Consider the following 21878-nt stretch of genomic DNA (forward strand, 5'->3'; position numbering starts at 1 on the left):
TTACATATGTCACTTTCTTTGCTCTTTTTTGTTTTGTTGCTTAGGCTGATTTCAAATCTGTTGATTTCACTCGACAAGTCACTGAAACAACAGATGTTGAGATATTTGTAAACTAACATGGTATCACAGTAGGGAAGAATAGACAGTAAAGAAGACAAGTGTAAGGAGGGAAAATTTTAATTCAGATGAGATAAACTCACTCAAAGATAAACTCCTCAGTGAAAACAGGATTCTGCCCCTCCCTTGGGTGCGTCTTAGCCACCTGGACGCTGTTCAGATAGATGTTACAGTAAGGATTGGTGAAGTACTTCACTGGCAGCTTGTGGGCCTCCTCCACATACAGCACGAGGCTGCTCACCTGAGAGGGGGAAGGAATAGGCAAAAGGCATATATGAACAATTGTCCTAACAAAGCAATAAAGGCTTCCCTTTTAATGTCTCTCCTTTCGGGTATGGTAATTCAAATATAAAAATAAATGAAGAGTACTGACAATAAATATCTGTAGATACTTGTTTTCATATTCACTTGCTTTCCATCGTAATTTCCATCATTACACAAACTTGATTTTAATTTGATTTCCAATTTAAACTATCATGTATTTAGTACTCAAGTGCTAGTACTGATGTTGTATTCTGATTTACTCAATTAATCCTATGATGGTACAGGATAGGCAAAAATAAGCCACTGGGCTTCAGCCTATTCCTTTTTCGGTTGCTGTCTGATAAATTATGTAAAAAGTGGTTTTATTTTTGTTTTTAAACTGAAATAAAGCATTCATTCATTCATTCAACTCCTGATAATACCTTGGTGGTAGAGAAACCTGATTTTTATGGTTCAAATCTGAGTTTTCCTTGAAATGCATAGAGCCCTGTAGACTTTCTGACCAAGAATTTTTTTTTTCCAAAGTCATGTACTCACTGACAAAATTCGCCTTAGTCATTTCCTTTAAAAGAAAATTATATGTACTTCAAGGGATTAAAAGGCAGAAAGTGTCAGATCTAAATGTGTTAGGTCAAGTGGTGCAAGGCAGTAACTTCTCAGTGAATATGAAGGCACATTTATAAATATACAGAGTATGGCTATTAAGTAATGACACTGTGCCTATATGGATAAAACCACATGGTTCACAGTCACACAGTGATATATATTATAGGTTGTGCATTCATGCACAACTGCAAGAAGTTTCCAATAAGTGACTTCTTTAGTTCACTGCCAACTACTGATTGAAAGGCACGTGTTTTTTCTAAGGCCTCAAAAATGATTAGCTTGAAAGTTGCATTAACTTGAAACTTTGACTTAACACTTATTATAAACACGTTCAAGAAAAACAGCTAGAAAAAGTTAGAAGAGACGACAATTGTGGAAAAATGGCTTCATTCTTAATGAAGATAAAGTGCCAGCTCACACTGCGCTCTCAGTAAAGCAGTTTTTGGCCTAAAAACAAATCACAGTGCTTGAACACTGTCCCTTTTCACCTGATCTAGCACCATGTGACTTTTACCCAAGATTAAATCGGTGCTTAAAGGAAAATGTTAAGTCTCAGAAGTTAAAATAATAAGAGAAAACTGGCAAAAGACCTACTGCACTGCTTTGACCAGTGGAAGACCTGAATGCAGCGGTGTTTTGATGCAGAAGGGGAGAATATTGAAGGAGAAAGATGTTGAAAAATACTTATGTTCAATACAACTTATTTTCAATAGCCATACCTCATACATTCAATACACAAACACACACAGCCTTCAACCTATTCTTACATTTATTTTGTCTGTATTTCTGCAACTTCTCTCTTTTACTTTCAAATATGGACCAAACATGTGACAGTCATAATAATATAATGTTATTATATTATTATAAGCATATATATGAGCTAGCTTTCCTTGGCACAGGGACAAACACTCACAACAGAACAGCTAGGCAGAGATCAGACGGAGCAGTAGCAAAGCAGAAGTGAAGGTCTGTGTGAGACTGCAACCTCTACTTGATACATTTTTTAATGTCTACTCCAACAAAACAGATTTTGGAGCAAGAAAATTAAGGTCATAGGAAGCAAAAATGAGCCTGACCACATTATTATGTTTTCTAAATCACTGAAAATGTTAGGATATTATAATCTTGCAAAGCAGATGGGTATGCCAGTTTCCGTGTTTTTCATTGGCGAATCCATCTTGCAAAGCTCCTATCTGAACCGTTTGGGCCCGGTTAGAAAGTGGCTGGACCAATTAGTGTCGAGGGGTAGTACTTTCGGGCGCAGCAGAGTAGTGACATAAGCAAGCAGCACTAACAGGCCGGAGCGGAACACATTAGCATCTCAAAAAATTTGAATATTGTGAAAAAGTTCAATATTTTTTGTCACTATTTTCTGAAAGTGAAACCCATATATTGTATAGACTTGTTACACATAGAGTGAAATATTTCAAGCCTTTATTACTTGAAATGTTGATGATTATGGCTTACAGAGAAGAAACCCAAAATTCAGTGTCTTCCTCCAGACTCTGGGACCTAGAAGAGTGGAGAGGCAAAGAATCCACGTTGCTTGAAGTCTAGTGTGAAGTTTCCACAGTCAGTGATGATTTGGGCTGCCATGGCATCTGCTGGTGTTGGTCCACTGTGTTTTCTGAAGTCCACAGTCAACGCAGCCATCTACCAGGACATTTTAGAGCACTTCATGCATCCTTCTGCTGACAAACTTTATGATGCTGATTTCATTTTCTAGCAGGACTTGGCACCTGCCCGCACTGCCAAAGGTACCAAAAGTTGGTTCAACGACCGTGGTGTTACTGAGCCTGACTGGACAGCAAACTGGCCTGACCTGAACCCCATAGAGAATCTATGGGGTATTGTCAAGAGGAAGATGAGAGACACCAGACCTAACAATGCAGATGACCTGAAGGCTGCTATCAAAGCAACCTGGGCTTCCATTACACCTGAGCAGTGCCACAGGCTGATTGCCTACATGCCACACTGCACTGATGCAGTAATTCATGCAAAAGGAGGCCCAACCAAGTATTGAAGGCACAGAAATGTAAAAAAATACTTTTCAGAAGCCTGACATTTCTATTCAAAACATCTTTTTATAATTGATCCTATGTAATATTCTAATTTTTTAAGACACTGAATTTTGGGTTTTCTTGTCTGTAAGTCATAATCATCAACATTTTATGTAATAAAGGCCTGAAATATTCCACTCTATGTGTAACAAGTCTATATAACATATGGGTTTCACTTTCAGAAAAGAGTGACAAAAAATATTGAACTTTTTTATGACATTCTAATTTTTCTGAGATGCACCTGTAACAGAACTTGATAACATTTCTTTGTTAAAAGAAAAACAAAGAACAGAAGTGAGTTGTTTTCTTTTCAAAAATGACAAAAGTCATGTACTGACATGTCTACAGTTGCCATGGTTCGCGTTATGCAGTTCTGCATGGAGTTTACTCCTACGGGATGGGCCCAGCTTGGTAGCGGCAACGCCATGTGTTTTGTTGCTCTGATTGGCCCGTAAAGATGTGACAGACAGAACGTTCATCCAATCACCCTCTGAGTTTTTTTCAAATGCTCTGCCCTTTCCCAATCGCTGTCTATGAGTGGGTTTCCAGATGGATGTGTGAAACAAATCCATCTGGCGTGTCAGGTCTAATTATCTGGCAACCTCATCACAGTTGCCCTAAATTTGATCTGTCCCTGAATTTGAATTGACAAATTGGTGGTCTTCTGACTAGCTTGTTGGATTTGATTCTGTACTTCTTAACTTCCTCATGTACTCACATAAAGACTGATTTTGTGCATACCTGTCTGAGCCTCTTGTTGGAGGTTGGCTGAGTGGTTTTCCTTAAGTTACTGCAGAAGGTTTGAAGGCATTTCATCCAATCCTGTAGAAACAAAACAATGTCAAAATATTTCTAAGGCCTGGTTGTAAGAGGCTTTGTCTCTGTAAGAACTCTGATTTTGCAAACTCTTCACTTAGTTTTAACTTTTATGTTAAATGGAAAATTAAAAAGAAAAGGCACATCACATCCAGAAGGCTTGATCATGGACGTGTTTATTCATTTTAACACCAACATGTCACTGCATGGTAAGTTTTTCTGGAGACAGAATGAATAACACTTATTGTGAAATCACATTTTGATCTCATTACCTGTGCCTGCTCTGGAGACTCCCCCGCAAAGTAGAATATGTACTGTTCCTCACTAAAGTGCTGGACAACAATCTGGAAACAGTTTGGCCTAAAAAAGTCAAAATTTAAATTATTTTGAGCTCTTTGATACATCATTTAGATGAAATTTCTTTAATTTGGTGTCTGAGGCAGTTATCCATCACTGCATCTCATTCCACATCTATCAGATTGCACTTAGAACTATTTCATATCTCACCTGCCAAACAGACTGTCATGCACACCATACACAGAGCACACACTTAGGTCGATCAGCCCTTTGGGTTTGGTGGCTCTCTTCTCGCTTTCAAAGTAGATGAGCTGGGCATCGTTTCCCTCGAGGATGAAATAAAGGTTCTTCCAACGTTTGCCTTTGCCTAAAGCTGTGAGGAACAAAAGATGAGTCTAGTATAGCTGTAGATCCTGACACAAGGCATACATCCAGGCGATATAAAAATAAGCATGTACCTTTATTGAACATGAGGTAGCCTTTCTTTACAATGTTTTTGTAGAAAGCGTCTTTCGTTTTCCGTCTGATAGTGTTATAAATTTCTCTCCCATCTACTGTATCAGTAAGAACTTGTTCCTGATGCTGCAAGAGAGAGAGAGGAAATTTAAAAAAAAAAATCAAACAATCACACAATCATGAAGGCGAAATTGATTCTATCCAAAGAGCCAGCTAACAAAACAATGAGCTGTTTTTAAATCAATACAGCTCTCTATCTATTGCAAGGATGTTTTAGATCTTTAAGAAAGTAAATGTCTGAGTCAATACATTATCTTCAATTCACTGTCAAGCTTTTCCTTTTATCAAACCCTTGAAATGCTGTTTTTTTCCAGTAATTTAGAAACGGCACCTGAGATAGATTCGAGTGTAATCGAGTAAATTATAACACACCTGCACTGAAACTGGTTCTTTCAGGTTGTAGCCCTCGACGATCTGTTCTTTCTTGTAATGGTCGATAATGTCATCAACACTGCAAGAGAGAGAGTGATAGCAAACAAACAGCCCATCAGTAACTATTGCCTCCTTTCACACCCTAGCTACAGCCACAATTTCAGATTTTTCCACTTGTTATGGCATTGTCTCAATGTTGTTCTAGTTTAACAATAGCTGAAGGTGGGCCATCATCACTTACCTGTTGTAGTACCTCCCTCCCATCATGTACTGATTGTTGGGGGTTGGGGAGATCTTAAACCTTTGGATATTTTCATTGGTACGAAAAAAGAGGGAGTAGTCCCCAGGTGTGTTGTCTGATGGTCGCACTAGAAAACTGCACACCTGGCCGACTGTGAGACGAGACAAGAGGAAGGCTTTAGTGCAGGCTCAGCAGTCCTTTTTGATAAGTGGACTGTGATTTTTCACTACTTATTTCTGGAAAAAATTATGCATGTGAAAGCCACAAATGATAAATAACTTTTGCTGAATGAAAGGCAAAGAGGAATGGTACCCGTCATCAGCAGGTTGTAGGCCTCTTGTTTGGTGATCTTTCCGTGATACCAGCTGCTCAGGAGAACAAAGGAAAAGAGGAGAATATGCACACAACAAATTTAGCTAGATCGATAAAGACAGCATGTTCATTCAGACCTATTACAGCTCTCTAATATCACATTACTGTGGAATTTCTAGAAAGAAAAGAAATGATTGTACAGAATAAAACAGCATAAATATGACAAGAATTTAATTTCCTCTCTTTATCTGCTCATTAGGCTTTTTTGGGATACTTGACACTTGTTTAATTCACTTTTCTCGATTGGGCCATTAACACAGTCAAGCTTAAAATCTTGCCAAAGCAGAAGGTGATGATAAAGTGAGAAGACTGCTAGGTCTTTGTAAAGGCAAAGCTGAAACCAAATGTTTATCTTAAGGACAAACCAAATTAGATTGTGTGAAAAATACTAAAATAATAGAGTGGATATTATCCTGAAATATTACGTTGGCTAAAAGTACAAAAAAGCAAATGCTTTCATGAAATAAAGTTGTAACAAGATGCTGCACTGAGGTGAAAAAAACACTGCTGAGAAAAGTTTGCATCTGTGTTCCTGCTGCAAATGATCTAGAGTTTATATGGGGGCTTTTCCATTACATGGCGCGGCGCAGCTCGCCTCGGCTCTACTTGGTTTGACTCGGCACGGCAGCTCAGAACGACAGGGGATTTGCTTTTCCACTGAGCTACCCATTTGAAGGAGCATCTAAAGCTGATGACGCAGTGTTCTGAGCCCTTCTCGATGTCTCTACACTGTCTGATTTTATTGACTTTTCATTGTTTTAAAGCAAAAATCAAACTGTAGACTGACAGAGCTGCATGCTGCTCTTTTCACATTCTCTCCCTCTCTCTCTTTACACGATCAATAAAGAAACAATAATTCGCGCTTATCATCAAAAGGAGAGAATTTCCTGCATATAAGTTAAAGAACAGTCTCCTTAGTATTGATTAATGGGTCTCTAAAGAGCAAAAAAATGAACATAATCATATTTTTGGATTGGGTAGTGAGAAAGGCATGCTTTACTAGCATCAGTTAATAAATTAAATGGGCTAAATGTGATAAACATCTCCAGCATTTTATTTTTTAAGAAGGGTGCGCAATTATCCGACTGTGGTATGAGCACATAAATCTCAAGTTTTGGTCTTGTGTCATAAATGTTTGTCGTACAGTTATTGCTGGGATTAGACCACCACTGTAACAGAGTTACAGACAGCTGGAGCAGAGGCAGGAATAAAACGTATCTCCCCGCCTCCCCGTGGACTGAAAATTTATCATGGGGGGGTATCAGTAGCAGAAGGGGTAAATTCCCCTGGCAAATCGCACCCTGCGAACCGCTTCAATGTCAGTGCGGTGCGCTTGGAACTGGGGCTGGCTTAGTTTGACCCTGCTCATGAGCCAGTTTGGCCAGCTTGGCTCTGCCAAACTGGTGATGGAAAAACAAATCAGCATGGCTCTGTTTGGCTTGGCGTGGCCAAAAACTGTAGTGGAAAAACCCCATATGACACCCCATATAAGGAGGCCACAACTGGCGGCCCAGGTTTAGGTCTAACCTGTGGCTCTGTTCTCTAAATTTAATAACCCTCTCTTTCTTACAGATTTCTTATTCTTCTCACTGTCCAATCTAATCAAGGCCAAAATACTTCTATTATTACTATCCACTTGCTGGATATGGAACAATATGAAAACAGACTTCAAAACAAAACAACTTACACTTTTCCCTCATGTGGATCCTCCTCCCGCCCCTGAAAAATATCAGAAACAGAAATCCTGTCAGATATCAACTCTGTTGGGGATATCACAGCATGTGTGGCCCCTGTATACTGTTGAGAATACTTCGTATTGAAATAATGGTTTGCTATGATAATGTCACTTTGGTATTTTACTGTAAAACTGTATTACCCACTACAGTTTTCTAAACTGTAGTGGGTAATATCTGTATTTTTTACTTATACAGTAACATTTTTATGAGGAATTGGATGTAAAATTTCTTAATATGTAAACCTTTTTCAACAATCTGTGCATTACTTACCACCTCCTCCACCAGATCCTCCACAATGAGGCCCTGCTCCTCTGTGCGAACATTAGTCACCCACATCCAGCCATCATCCAGTTCATTGTGAACAATAAACATGTCCCCTTTAAGAAAGCTGCAGACACAGGGGGTCAAAATTAATTATGACAAGGATGTAACAATATGCAGACTGTGCATAAAAACACAATAGCAATAACATGTCTTAAACTTCCTGCAACTTCTTCTATAAAAAAAACTGTAATATAAGACAAAACCTCTTCATCATTTTAATCTCTAAAATGCATGATCAGTAGCTCTTAGCTAAAATTAACCACTAAGAGACAATTGTAGGTCTTACTATTTGTGGCTGTAATGCCAGTATACAACCAGCAGGTGTCTCTTCTGACCATTATTATCTGAGGTGAATATAACATTTCTATTGACTGAGTTAAACCTGACAGACTCTGGCAGACTGCAGGTTGAGGTTTACTTCAAACAGATATTTATCAGATTTAGGAACACAGGGACAGTTGGAGATGTCAAAAAGCCGGCTATCTGTTTCTTAAAGATGGGGATAATGCGGTTCTTTCATTAGCCAGAGGAAGTGCTTTCCAGGCTGCTGTCAGGGGTACAGCATGTCTTTGAATGGTCAAAATACAAGGGAAACGCTGCTCTCTGGGAGCAATACAGGCAAATATTTCATCAGTGTTGACTGGAGTCATGAATGCAAAAACCAAATGTCAGAGTACAGTTAAGTGACTGGTAGAATCTGATTTTTTAAACAGCAGGTATAAAAGACCAAAAATGTTTTGTGCATCTGTAAATAGACACATACCTGATCTCATCAGTATCTGGCACTTTGGTGTAAGGAAGTATGGCCCTGACTCTCCTCCTGTCCTCTACAGGCTGCAGAAACACACACATTAAAAACAACAGTCTCAACTTGACCTTAAAAAAACCCATCCACGTTAAATTCCCCAATTATTCCATAAAATCAAGCATTCTACTACTACTCCCTCAGGGAGATTTTAACACTGGACTTAAAAAAGGTAATTAGCATTAGCTTGAGTTTTTCCTTAAACAGCTCTGAATACTGCCTGGGGGCAAAAGAGCAGGGAAGATGGAAGATGTGAAGAAAACCCACTTGTATTATAAGCAAGGAGCTTGACAAAGGAATCAAAGTATGTTTCATGTTCACTTAAGAGGTACATTATTCGACTTATCTTTTAATGTCACTATTTCAGCAGGTCAAAGTAGTTTTACTGGACAAAATCTCATGAGATAAAGTTTCTTTAAGATACCTTAATGTTGACATTCAAGTTTTGGCATACTTTAAGATATTTAACAAGGTTTTACAGACTTTTAATAACTTTCTAGTAAAGAGTTTTTCAATAACCTTGATACTATGAGTGATAAATGATCAGTGTCAGAACTGAAATAAAAGGAATACATAAAACTAAAAATTTTCAGCTCAAAAGGTGTCCTTTTGTAACAACAGGGTGTAAACCATGATGTTCAGACATTGTTTATTTTATTATTTATATCACAAAAATATTAAGTCTAACATGCAAGCACCATAATGTTGCATTGCAAAAGAAATGAAGAGTTTAGAATGATAAAATGGTAATGCACATACAGAAATATATATATATATATATATTTCTGTATATATAAAAATAAAAGGGCTGTCAAAATTGACGCATTAATGCAGATTAATCCATCTGCATGATTAATCTGATTAAAAATTTAAACCCAATTAACCCATTTACAGTGCAGAATGACTCAAAATCCCTGAAACATCTCTGGCAATGCATTTCGGGCAGTTTGTCCAAGTAGGGTTACCGTCCAGCATGCCGCTGTGCATGCGCAAATGGGCTCTAATCCGGTAGTGACCAACCAACTCGATATGGAAGATGCTAAACAGCATGTCGGCCATCTCGATGGGAGATTTGTAGGGGTGCATGATAACTATCGGGCCGATAACAGGAAATTATTATGTCATTCTTATCGGTCCGATATTATTACAACGAGCCCCGATAACATATATATTTTTGTCAGCATGGCAGTGCTGGCATTTGTTTTCTTTCTCATGAGACTACACATTCCAAAACAGCAGGTGGCGCCGCAGTACATGACCTGCTATTAATATATATATGTGTGTATATATATATATATATATATATATATATATATATATATATATATACATACATACATAAAGGGTTTACTTTTTTTTTAGAATAAAAATGTATTAATGTACTGCATTCACTCACCTCTGGGGGTGCAACTGGTGATAGCAGTTTCTCTCCTTTTAGCAGACATGACACGTAGCTGTAGTAACCAATCAGGTCTGATAGAGAAGAAAACCGTCGTCCCCCAATGTAATAGTCCCCACACATGGCGATTATCCTGAGGAACACAACATTAAGAAAGAAGAAAACACTTATTTTTACATGCAGGCTAATCACTTTGCAAAAAAGGCAACTAATAATGTTTTAGCCATTGACTTTAAATCTATTGATCTGGATAAATTTAAATAGTAAGCATCTATGCAGAAAGGATGTACGGTTGTGAGTTAATTACAAAGCTAAAAGTGAATCCAACTATAAAGAATTAGTCATTTGTGAAAAAAAAACAAAAAACAATTTGTTCCACAAATTGTTGAGGAACAATAGCATGGTGATAGTCTGTCTCTAAACCATATCCCATTGCAGAGCCGCTAATCCTAATACTCTGCTCATCAGTTGAATGGATCTCTGATGGAGGCTTTATAATAAACCCAGAAGTGAATTTGCAGCTGCACAATCTAAAGACACCAGCCTTTCCCAGTGCAGGTGACACGCAATTAACCTTGTGATCATAATTCCCTCACAGAGAGGCGCCTTCCTCCCAGCATTAGTGACATCATGGATCCAGATACTGAACCAGTGAGTCAAGGAGATGATGTCACTGTTACTCAATAAGAAAAGGCTATTTTCTCAGAGACGTCTATGGTCAGGTTGCTTTCTAAGATTCAAAGTCTGGCTCAGAGATTAGCAGTGAAATTAGTCTTTGTCTTTAGAAAAGTGGCAGAAAAAGGTGATCAAATAAAGATAACAGAGCAGACAGAGAATTGATGAACAAATGACCACATAATGTCTCTAAACATATATCATTAGTATCAAATAGACAAACTGGGCACTCCCTATGAAGGTGAAGCATTATTCTCAGCATCTATTAATTTTCAGTACTAATAGATTTCCACTTTATTACACTAGATCCCAAGTGAGAAACTTCACGGAGTAAACTTTTATTTGTGAAAAAGGGATGTTGTGTAACATCATTTGACCTTGATCTGAAAGAGCGCATCTTTCCTTTTATTTGGAGTGAACTGCAGGGTAAATGTATCCTAACAAACAGTATTACAAATCCTTGGGAGGAAAGGACAGACTATGATGCTGATTCTATCTTGACTGCAAGGTTACAAAATCCTATAATCCAAAGAAGTTTGCTGTGTCCTTTTTAGTAGATCCCCCCACACTCCATGAATGAAAAGCCCTCTGGGTCACACATAAACAAACTCACATGCACAGAGTCATGGGTTTTGGCAGATATCGTTGTGGTCAAGTTAAAATGCTCTGTACAAGTCCATGCTTTATAAGAGTTGTTGAACTGATATTTTCTATATGTTATGCAAAAAAAGATCAAGCTGCGAACAGGAGCTCTGCAGATCCGCAGAAACCACTTATAAGATGTAAAGACTCTCACTTCAATATCAGCTCATCTCTGAGAAGGATCTTTCATTGCAGCTTCTGTAGGTTTCTACTCTTTGATTTGGCAGGTTGAATAACGTTCTGTATCTTCTATCTGGGGACTGCATGCTAGCGGATCTTTGTGAGATGGCTAGGGATGGGAATCGTTCATTTTTATTGATATTGATACCCTTATCAATACTCCTTATTGATCTGAGTCCTTATCAATACCACTATCGATACTTTTCTATAGTTTGGTGGAAAAACAAGATGGAGACAAATAATTATACTTGAAGTGGTCTTAGCTGAGTAGAGCTCGAGTTATAAAGCTATGATTTAGTCTGTAACATCTAGGCTATTTCATATCCCTCAAATATAAACACATTCTTCATATTCACAACTGTATTTATTAAGGTTTCTCACCAAAAATGAAATTTTGCCATTTTTATGTGACACTTGAACACATCATAACATATAGTATACAGCATCTAATTTACTGAGGTTACCTGAATGCATCATATTTTCGTCTTTCAGCTTGTTAAGTTCAAGTTTGTAAGAAAATTTAGATAAAATAATCATGCATGAATTGACTTCAGACTCATGTTTGTAAAATTGTAAAAAAATTGGGAAAATCTTGTGATTAAATCTTATTATGAACCCACTGTCCTGATATAAATGATATTGTGACTTCTTGAAACAGTGTAAGCAGTTTGCAGCTACCTAAATTTGGCTTTAGACCTCTTAAGTAGGTTCTGACTGCGATCCAAACTGGATCTATTACTGAGTGTCATTTATTTCTTCATGCTGGATGTCCTCTCTCATACCTGAAATGGTTGACCACGTTGGTCATACTGAGGAAAGACAGGACGAAGGAACCGGGCCGGCGGTCGCTCTCCCTGATGAGGTAGCTGCCAGGGGTCCGGGCCTGGCGGAGCCGCTCCTCAGCAATGGTTCGATCTAGCTTGCCATGGTACCACCTGAGGCAGACAGAGAGGGAGGAAAAGAGATGGATGGTGTGTTAGGCCAACAAATGTGTACACAAGAAATATCATATCCTGCAATAACAACATTTAATATAACACACTGTTTGCTATTTCTAATAAATGTTTCATTTTATCAAAAGAGACAACAAACAACCTCCTGAGATAAACATAGTGGGCAAAGGATGCTATTTATTGTTTTGTGCAAAAAGTTGAGCCTAACACACAACACGTCTAATACACAGCACCTCTCTTATCAGACATCCTTGTATTAACATAGAAAACCACAAAACTATTCTAAGCTCTTTACAGTCGGTTTTAAAAAATAGCAAGAACGTAAAATTAGACATGACTGCAATCTTAAAGTATTTCCTAATTGAATAATGGCAAGATATATATTGTAACAGGGACATTTTTTTACCCATTCTGGATACTTTTAAAGCAAAAAAAGACATAAATCAATAGAATTAACTTAAAATATGCACCTCTGATCATTTTACTACCCACTCATGAGAGTACAACCCAGACAGAATGAGTAAACCCCGTTTTCTTAGACAAAAGAAAAATGTGCAGGGCACCTAAAAGGTTTTTCAAGTTCCCAGGATGGCATTAAGGCCTTGTAGCTTTCTGAATTAAACAGAAGCCATAGGAACAACACTGGTTAAAATTTCAGAAGGTGAGGCTGAACTTCAGCAGTTCTTGCCAGCTGAGGTAAAAAATTAACATGCTTTTCCAAATTTAGGCCACCGGTGCCTCTTAATGCAGAGGGCTGGGACTGGGAAAAAAAAAACATCCAGTGGTGAGAAGATGAATGAGGAGCTGCAGCAGCTCTCTCCACAGGAGACCTCAAGGGCTCCGATCTGGTCTGGGTGAGTCGAGATCTGTGCTTATACAGAAAACGTGACCAAGTCTGCTTTCATAGAGTAAGCCGGAGAAGGCTTCCTGAAGTGGAGAGGAGGAGTTAAGTGTCCATGAGGGGGCTTTGGGGGGATTTTGGTGATAAGAGAATTAAAGAGGCCGCTCAGAAGTGGAAAGTCAGGCCTAGCAGCCCTTAAGGGAGGAAATAACACTGAAGGGGGATAGGAGAGTGGAGAGGGAAGAGATTGACAACTGTAAAAGAAGAATCGAAGAGAGCAGAGGTGACAAATCATAAAGCAACTAGTTCAACTGGAGATGTTAAAATTACTGTAACAATGGTTTGAGCCGCTTTAACACAAAGCAAAAGTTACACATCACAAATACATCCTCTACAACTTCAATCATTTGGTGACAAACTCCTGCAACCAATCCACCAATCCTACACCAGGTAAAAAAGCATTGTCTACAAATATACTGTAAAATCTAGCCACAAAGCATATAGCCTAATTAAAAAGATATTCCAGATATCTTTTATGTGCATTATAGTCCAGGTCTTTGTGTTTCTTCCTTATCTCTGTTATGCTGATCAAATAAAGAAATACATTTTGATGTACTTGAACCAATAATACATTTACAAAGGAGAATGTGGTACATGAAAGGCAGACTGCAGTCTAGGTTTCTTTAATACAAGCAGAAATTCTCACACCAGTGCACATAACACCCTATTTCATGACATAACAACAACACGCCAAAGCAGTGCTCTAATGGTTTGGCTGTATTTAGAGTCAACCCTTGATTTGCGTTAAGATTTTCTCTTGGGTAGTGTTAGTATCTGTTTTGGCCATTATAGCAACTTTATTTAGGAAACGAGGCCAAAAGATGCTGAAAATTTAGGGGAAACTCTCAAATAAAAAACACTCATGCAAATAGATATGTTTTCATTAGAGACGAACTGACCGAAAAAATTAGGGTCAATACCAATACTGATGTTTTACATGACAATTAAGCTGATGCTAATGTTTCACATCACTTCTATTGGTATAAAACTCCTAGTATGCCACTATTTTCTCTTGTGTTTGACCATAAAACAGATGAAAGTTGATCCAAGCGATAACTTCTTCTGCCCTGTAAAAAGTCTCATTTTATTAACCTGTTAGGTATACTAGTAGATACCCGCACAAATCTGATTGGACATGACAAATAAACATTAACTGATGCATAGGGATGGGGATTGCTAGGATTTTACTGATATCGATTCTACTTATTGATTCAATTCTTTATTGATTCCCTTATCAATTCCTTCCTGTGATTTTTCTTTTGGAAAACAGACAATGTAGGTTTTCACTGTTAACAACTCAAATTTTACGAGTCAGTAACAAGCCCACTTCAATTCCTGGCTATAATAAACAGCTTTGATCGCTAAAAATGTTAAACATTAAGTGTTTTGGAGGAGAACATGCTAAAATATACAAAAATGTTTTTTTTTTGGAAGTGTCTTGGTTAAACAAACTTCTCCCTGGATCTTAAATCTCTGAACTTGAATTAGAATACGACACTACTGCTCATTATCTTTATAAGATAAAACCTTTTAAAGGCACCAGGAAATAAAGCATCGATAAGTAAATTGTTAAGATTTAATTTAAACGATGTCAATGGATTGAACCAATTAGAACTGGTTCTTAACAGGAACTGGTTCTCGATTCCCATCCCTACTGGTGCAATCACATCTTCCTTTCACACTTGGCCTCCACGGCGATGCCAATTTTTACGTTTTAGTCTGTGACCGTACTGACATCACCAGTATTATTTCCTGGAGCTGTTCATGCCTGACTGGGACTGTCAAAGCTGTTAATGTGCAAGGTGTTATTTTTCCCTAGGGGTGTAAATCACCAGAATATTGATTCTTCTGGCAAGCATATATTTACTGCTATCACAAGTCAGCTACAGTACCAGTCTGATTTGATTCAGTCAATATCAGACGATACCTTGTATCTGTTGAACACCATCAGCTACATTCAACCTAAAGGGCAAATAAGCTATTTTAATATGTTCTGGCAATTTTGTAAAACATTTCTGACATTTTAACAAAATACCATTGTCTTTGTAACAAAATCAAAAAAGACCATTTCCTCACAGTGAAGGCTACATCATTCCAAATTCTGAATATGATTCATATGCATTTTTTAACATTTATTTTTCTTAAAAACAAAAATCTATTTTTCTTCAAATACCTAACCAACATTGATTTTCTTTCATACTGATCAAATGTAAAAGACTAATCTGCACTATTTTATAACCATGATCCAGTCGTGTCCTCTTATTCCTATTTTAAAAATGATTTTGAATGGATTTACACACATATGGCCTTAAATAGTCATTGTTTCTGCATTATTTTAGCCCTCAGTGCTTTCTGTAGCTGTGTAAATGCAGCATATTTAAAGCTCATGTGTAGTTTTGTATGAGATAATGAGATTTTGACGAGACTGAATCCGTGACACGTGGTGACAGTGAAAAATGTACCTTCTTTTGTTCAGAGTTTTGTTTTGACAAATACAGAGCAGCCTCATAATGAGAGAGCACGAGAAAAATACAGAGCACTGCTGTCATGCTTTGATCACTTTGAGCTGCTCATATAAATAAACTTTATTTGTTGAACTCAGGATGTTGTACTATCAATGCACTGAAGCAGGCTTGTAAAAGTGTTTCTTTCTCTGCTAACCTACAGCGCTTGTATCAGACAACGGGTAGAGTGAGAGAAGATCTTTTATTTTCATGTGTGATTTTAGATGGCAATCTCATACACCAGTATTCCTGAGGAGCACAGCCCAAACTTTCTAACTAATGTAGTAAGGACCTCACAATAAAGACTTATCTCTTGATATAGACTGATGCTTTGACTTTTGCATCGATTTGACGGGATCTTTGATAAACCAGTCAATGCATCAGTCCTAAGTGATTGGTAGTTACACTGCTATTGAAACATTTCCAATCTTCACTCACCCTTCTGCAGCCCCGTTGCACCAAAGTAGCCAGTGCACTCAGAGGCATTGCAGGTTCAGCAACCTGATGCTATATGCTGCTTGTGTGAAGCAAGCAAAAGCACCCAGCACATGGAGGGAATTCATTGTGGTGTGTGAAGAAGTTAACTATGATTTTTGATCACATCCATCATTCCTTACCCTGGGCCTTACAGAGTGTTGCTAGGTTCATGCAGTTCTATGTTAATTCAAACTGATTAGCTCCTAGAGGCTGTGCATCCTGACAGACATGCTGCTTCTGCTGCTGTGGGTTAGGATGCGGTTCAAATCACACATCAGAGAAATACATCAGCTAGCCTATTCTGGAATGTTAACAGTTGCAGGCTAAATAATAATAATAGTTAAAGATGTCAGTTGCTATAAATGAAAGAGCTATCTACCACAAACTGTGCAACCACACACCACTTAAAATAAACTATAACAAATGTGTCTGGATTAAATGCATTAAGAATTAAATTATAAGAGCACTACTGTTAAAGTATGTGTGCATTTTTATTTTGATCCTTACTCTGTAGGCTAATATCAAAGGGTTAAAAAGTCCAAAAATGAAAACTGACTTTTAAAGGTCTCAAGTTAAATCTAAGCTTGAACCCATAAACTACAACTTTTTATTCCTGAAAAAATAACTTGTAATTCAAAAACTATATGAAAACACAGACTATTTTTCTGTGTTTGTACACAGTGATGACATGTTAAGTGGGCATGGTCCAGCCAGTGGCAAAAAAGTAGCTTGCAGTCAATTTATATTAAAAGTTATGGACCATCTAAATGCCTTTTCCAGTTATTTCAGTTGTTTTGCAAAAGAAGAAAACTTGTCTTACAGTAACATGCTAACCCTTAGCATTGGATAAGTTTGCCTGACCTGTCCTCACTGTTAGCTCAGCGGGTCAGTGTTCAAACTACATGGCCAAAGTTGCAATAAACAAACATCCCCATATAGCTTGTGGAGAAACCCAGTGTTGGTACTAAAGAAATGTATTCATATCTTGTTTTTTACTTCATGGTCATGTCAAGGACATTAATACTGAGAATTGTTGGATGCATTTGGACAAGGGACTGATGTACTGCCTTGTTACTGGAAAAGTCATAACACACAGCTACTTTAGACACGGACTTTCATAAACAAATCAAAATCTTCATTATAATTTACTCTAGGTCTAAATGCAGATTAAAAAAAATTAAACCCACTGCTCTAGTTAAAAATATAAAACCATAAATGTCAGCATGTGGCTTCAAAATGAAGGTATGCCATAACAACTAAAGTATTTTATGTTCCCTATTCTGAAATCCCATGGCATTATTAGATCTTTTAACTTATTGTTGTGTGTAGTTGAAATTGGTCTTCACTCAGGGTCAAATAGTAAGCCTCACTTTTCACTGTAACTTGTGTCATATTTTAAAAACTGTTTGTTGTAAAATCTAAATGTCAACATTTGTGAGTGCTGTTTATTCCTGAATGTTATTAGTGGTGTATAACCTGCTGGTCAATAATTAACCCAGTTCAGCTGACAGATTGGAGACTCTGTACACTGTTGAACAACACGGTGTCTAAGCAGAAACATCAGATTTTTTTTTTTTTGATAGATTTTCCTACACAACATCACACAATACAACTGTGTGTAAATCACAAACAAACTTCAGGAAAATAAATCTATAAAGTTATTTATAGAGTTGTTTTAAAGGGTTATCTGTTTCAAAAGCTCATTGCAAGATAGGATTCTGCTCATAAAGGTGCTCTGTTGTCTTCCTGCCAGGGTTAGACTGCTATATTTGTACAAGAGCCAGTCTTTTTAACAGATACTGTGGGGGCTGGATTTTCAAATGAACTAGTAAAAAAAGATACTTTGTTCTTACTAGCAAATCATTTTTTTAAATATTTTTTTTTCTTTCTGAATGTATGCAAGTTTTAGCCTTTAACTCAGAGATCAGTCCCCATCACCAACACTACAGTCAGCCACAAGGTTGGAGGTTGTTATTTAGATTTTAAGCACAAACAAACATTGAACAGTGTGCTTACAAACAGCGTTGATACGATAAGCATGTGAGTCAACAAGACAATGTCGAAAGATAATAACCAGTTTGTCCTCATTCACAGATATAGACGGAATAAGGTACAACATTTCATTCATAAGAGAGGAGTGTTTGTTTCAGCTGCTCTGATCCTAGGGTAGCTTGTATTCAGGCAGAACAAGTACAGCAGATAATGCTTTTTGATAGCGGTAGCTCATAAACCTGCTTGAATATTGGCTAATAATGACTGACAGATGGATTTCTGCAAAACTCATCAAACATTAAGTCATTCCTGATTACGAAAAATGTTTAAATCTCAGTAGTTTTTGGGGTCGTTTTAAATGCTGTGGGGGTTTAAAAAACTATTTTAAACCCATGCAGCTATTGAGCTTTTTAAGGTACCCAAAATATCAATTGAGATTGAAGTGGTTTTGTCAGGAATGACATGCTGTTTGATGGACTTTACAGAAATCTGCCTGTCAGCAGTTATTAGCCAATAATCAACCAGGAGTGTGAGTCACTGCTCCAAAATAAAAAGCTTTGTTTGCAGCAGTTGTTGTGCACTGAGGAATTCCCTGCACAGTAAATGTAGGCTGAACGTTGCTGGTGGTGCCGAGGTGTCCACAACTTTTCAGAAGTACTCCTGCAAACCTGATGGAAAGATACTTGGTGGGGTGGAGCTTGGGCCTGGTGCAGGTCTCAACGATGGCTATCAGGAGGCCGGAGAAATAAAGGGCTAAGGTTGACGTGGTGAAGTGTCAAATCAGCATATGCTCCCAACCTGACCTGAGTTGCTGTGCACTTAACAGTACCCTAGGATTGGTGAAGCTGATACTTTAAACCCTCCTGTTTTATGAATGGATTGTCAAATTCAGTTTTAACTATGATGTTCAAGTCTAAATAAGAACCTTCAGCCTAACTTACCAAGGGCATTTTATTTCCGTAAGGTAGCAAGATTAACACAAAAGATATACTAAATACCAAAACATATTTTTCCTACTAATTTTTTTCTGAATTGAACAACCTTCTGAGAGCTGGATGGGAGGCTGTGTGGATCTGATGTGGCCCTGGAGCTGCAAGCTTATTATCACTATCTTATGGTCATGAGAAACTGAGTTTTTAAACAAACTGGTACATGTAGGAGAAAATGAGTAGCTTATTTTCAAATCAAACACTATGCTTCAAATCCCCACAGACCTTAAAATGTGTTTTGTTGTGCTGAACTGAGCATAGCTAAAGCAGTCTCTTTTACAAGTATTTACTCCTGTATCGATTTCCAGTGTTTACATCCTTTTTTCAGATATATTTGTCAATTCAAACAAACTCTAAACATGCTGGGTATGGCTGCTGCTCCCACATTCAGCATATAGGTCACCACAAAAGCAAAATATTTAACATCCATGGTAATCCTTCATTCCTTGGCCCAGAAAGCTTCTTGAAAATGATCTGTATAGACAAGCTTCCTTCTTAACCACTCCTGTCATGTGTTTTGTTTATATAAAGTCATGTTTGATTTCAGTTGCTTGGTTTTGTTGTAATGTTTTATTCCTGTGTTTGTGAAGTACTTCTTGCTTCGATGCCTTAAGGTAATCTTTATTATTCACACAGCACGGTTGTTTCAGTTTGCCAAACATGTTAACCAGACATCTCACATCTTAGTATCAGCACCTCCAGGAGAGTGAGAAAAAAACTGTGAGGTTGTGGACATTTACATTTGACCGTGCACAAATCTTTTAATTCTTAGATTATCCCGCCCACCATGGCTTGTAATGTGAGATGGTAAACGAGGCAGAGAGGGTGTTAAGATCAACAGCACAAGCCATGACAGCAGCAATAGGATTCAGGGCTACTATCGGCTTGAGGAATGCCCCGTCATGTCAGTACATGAACAGCTAGCAGCTCAGTGACATCCTGCTTCTCTCGCCTAAAAACACTCAATCCAAGATAAAATATTCATCCCCACGTTTAGTTCCTCAACAGTCGGACTAATCAATACAAGTTGACTGAAACTGAGGGAGCACAAATCTTACTCAGTTGTAGCAGTGCTTCTATACTAACCAAGTCACAGCTCTGCTAATTTCACCGCACCAAAACACCCCACTGCCCACATCCTGAACCTCAGTTTCACACAGGACACCTATGCTGTGACTTCATCGTGACACAAGAGGATTTCAGCTGTTCCTGTGAACAATGTTACTGGGTTAACTTAGAAGCATGGCTGAGCTAACTGTGTCATGCTGTCAAGAACAATATTACTGCACGCTGCTGAAATCGAACATGCCCGAGCCGAGTGAGCTTGGGCAAGATGCCAAAATAATGAGCTTATGCTCCAGCAAACATAGCAGCACGATTTACTGTGTGTACGGTCCTTCAGGCTATAGTTTAAAGCTGAATGCCTTAAAACTGTTGCATCACAAAAGCTCTGACAGGACAGGACTGACAGACTGTTTTCAAATTGTTTTGTTGATCCACATAAACACATTTCACAGCTTTTGATATGACAAGGACAACCCTTGGCAACATGAAGCCACAGGAAGCACACTGACTGAACAGTGTAGTTCTCCTATTTTAAAGGATATTACAGATCTTTATTTTGCAGGGATACGGCCGGGAGGCTCCAAAAAGTGACTTAACATGCCGGGGGGGCTAAATTGGAGCCTAATTTGGTCTGTGACTGCAGAGTTAAAAAATCTGTGAACACACCACAAATGTGTATGATTAATTTCTTAATTTAACTGTCAACAGCTGCTGTATAGACACGTTTTATAGTGCAGTGTAAATATGGCAATATAAATAAACTTAAGCCTAAACTGCATATGCAGCTTATATTATTGAGGCCATAAATGTGCACTCAACTCAAGGTAACTGCAGTTCGCAAAGCACTTAAAGACATCTTCAATGACATGTTGTATACTCCTCATAGGAATAACCATGTAATTGTGAATAGATTATGATAGAAGAAAATGACTGGCAATTTCATCATAGAAATCATCTGAGTAGAGAAAAACAGGCATTCTGGCAAGATAATGCATATTTAAATTATAAAGTGCAACATTTCTCGTACAAGTTGGAATCATCGCTGGAAGAGAGCAGAAGTTGAAGCAGCGACAAGCTTAGGTTGCAAGGGACACCAAGTCATCGGAAAGATTTTGTGCTCAAATTAAGGTCGCCAAATACTCTGATGAAAATCATTCAACCCTATTTTTAAAGTAATGATAGAGACAGAGTATGCTAGGTCAGACGTTACCATTTAATGAGCCCTGGTTAATGGATAGCTGGAACAGTTGTACATCTTTCTTAAAATGCTGTAAAAAGCAGATTAAAACTCCTTGTGCATCCACCATTCTATTTTGAATCTAATTCAAAAATAGATAATTTGCCACCCTTTTTGCTTCAGCCAGATCTTTGTGGACAATAATACAAACAGGACGACACAGATTGCTCAGCCTTGTAAGAGTTGCATCTAATTTCTGTTTGTTTCCCATTATACTCTCTGCAGCTCATGTCTCTCTTCATCATTCTCTCTTGTGTTGATGGATACAGCTGCACTCAAACATCTCCAAAGACATCCTGTCAACCCTTATCAGTATCAAAAACTAATGAAAAATTGCA

At 37.9% G+C, this 21878-nt stretch overlaps 1 protein-coding gene across 1 annotated transcript in view; it reads right to left on the minus strand.

The window, feature by feature from the left end:
- The window catches only part of rasa1a (RAS p21 protein activator (GTPase activating protein) 1a), a 33979-nt gene that overhangs the window by 4586 nt on the left and 7515 nt on the right, over positions 1-21878 (minus strand). Inside the window, exons 2-15 of the mRNA XM_041787103.1 lie at positions 12205-12357; positions 9923-10058; positions 8485-8555; positions 7668-7785; positions 7349-7380; positions 5602-5654; positions 5290-5440; positions 5049-5127; positions 4619-4742; positions 4371-4533; positions 4136-4223; positions 3789-3869; positions 201-358; positions 5-81 (exon numbers count right to left, since the gene is read on the minus strand). Coding sequence (XP_041643037.1) covers positions 5-81; positions 201-358; positions 3789-3869; positions 4136-4223; positions 4371-4533; positions 4619-4742; positions 5049-5127; positions 5290-5440; positions 5602-5654; positions 7349-7380; positions 7668-7785; positions 8485-8555; positions 9923-10058; positions 12205-12357 — 1484 coding nt within the window. The remainder of the gene's footprint in view (positions 1-4; positions 82-200; positions 359-3788; positions 3870-4135; positions 4224-4370; positions 4534-4618; positions 4743-5048; positions 5128-5289; positions 5441-5601; positions 5655-7348; positions 7381-7667; positions 7786-8484; positions 8556-9922; positions 10059-12204; positions 12358-21878) is intronic.

This window comes from Cheilinus undulatus, linkage group 5, assembly GCF_018320785.1.
Source record: "Cheilinus undulatus linkage group 5, ASM1832078v1, whole genome shotgun sequence".
Taxonomy (NCBI): domain Eukaryota; kingdom Metazoa; phylum Chordata; class Actinopteri; order Labriformes; family Labridae; genus Cheilinus; species Cheilinus undulatus.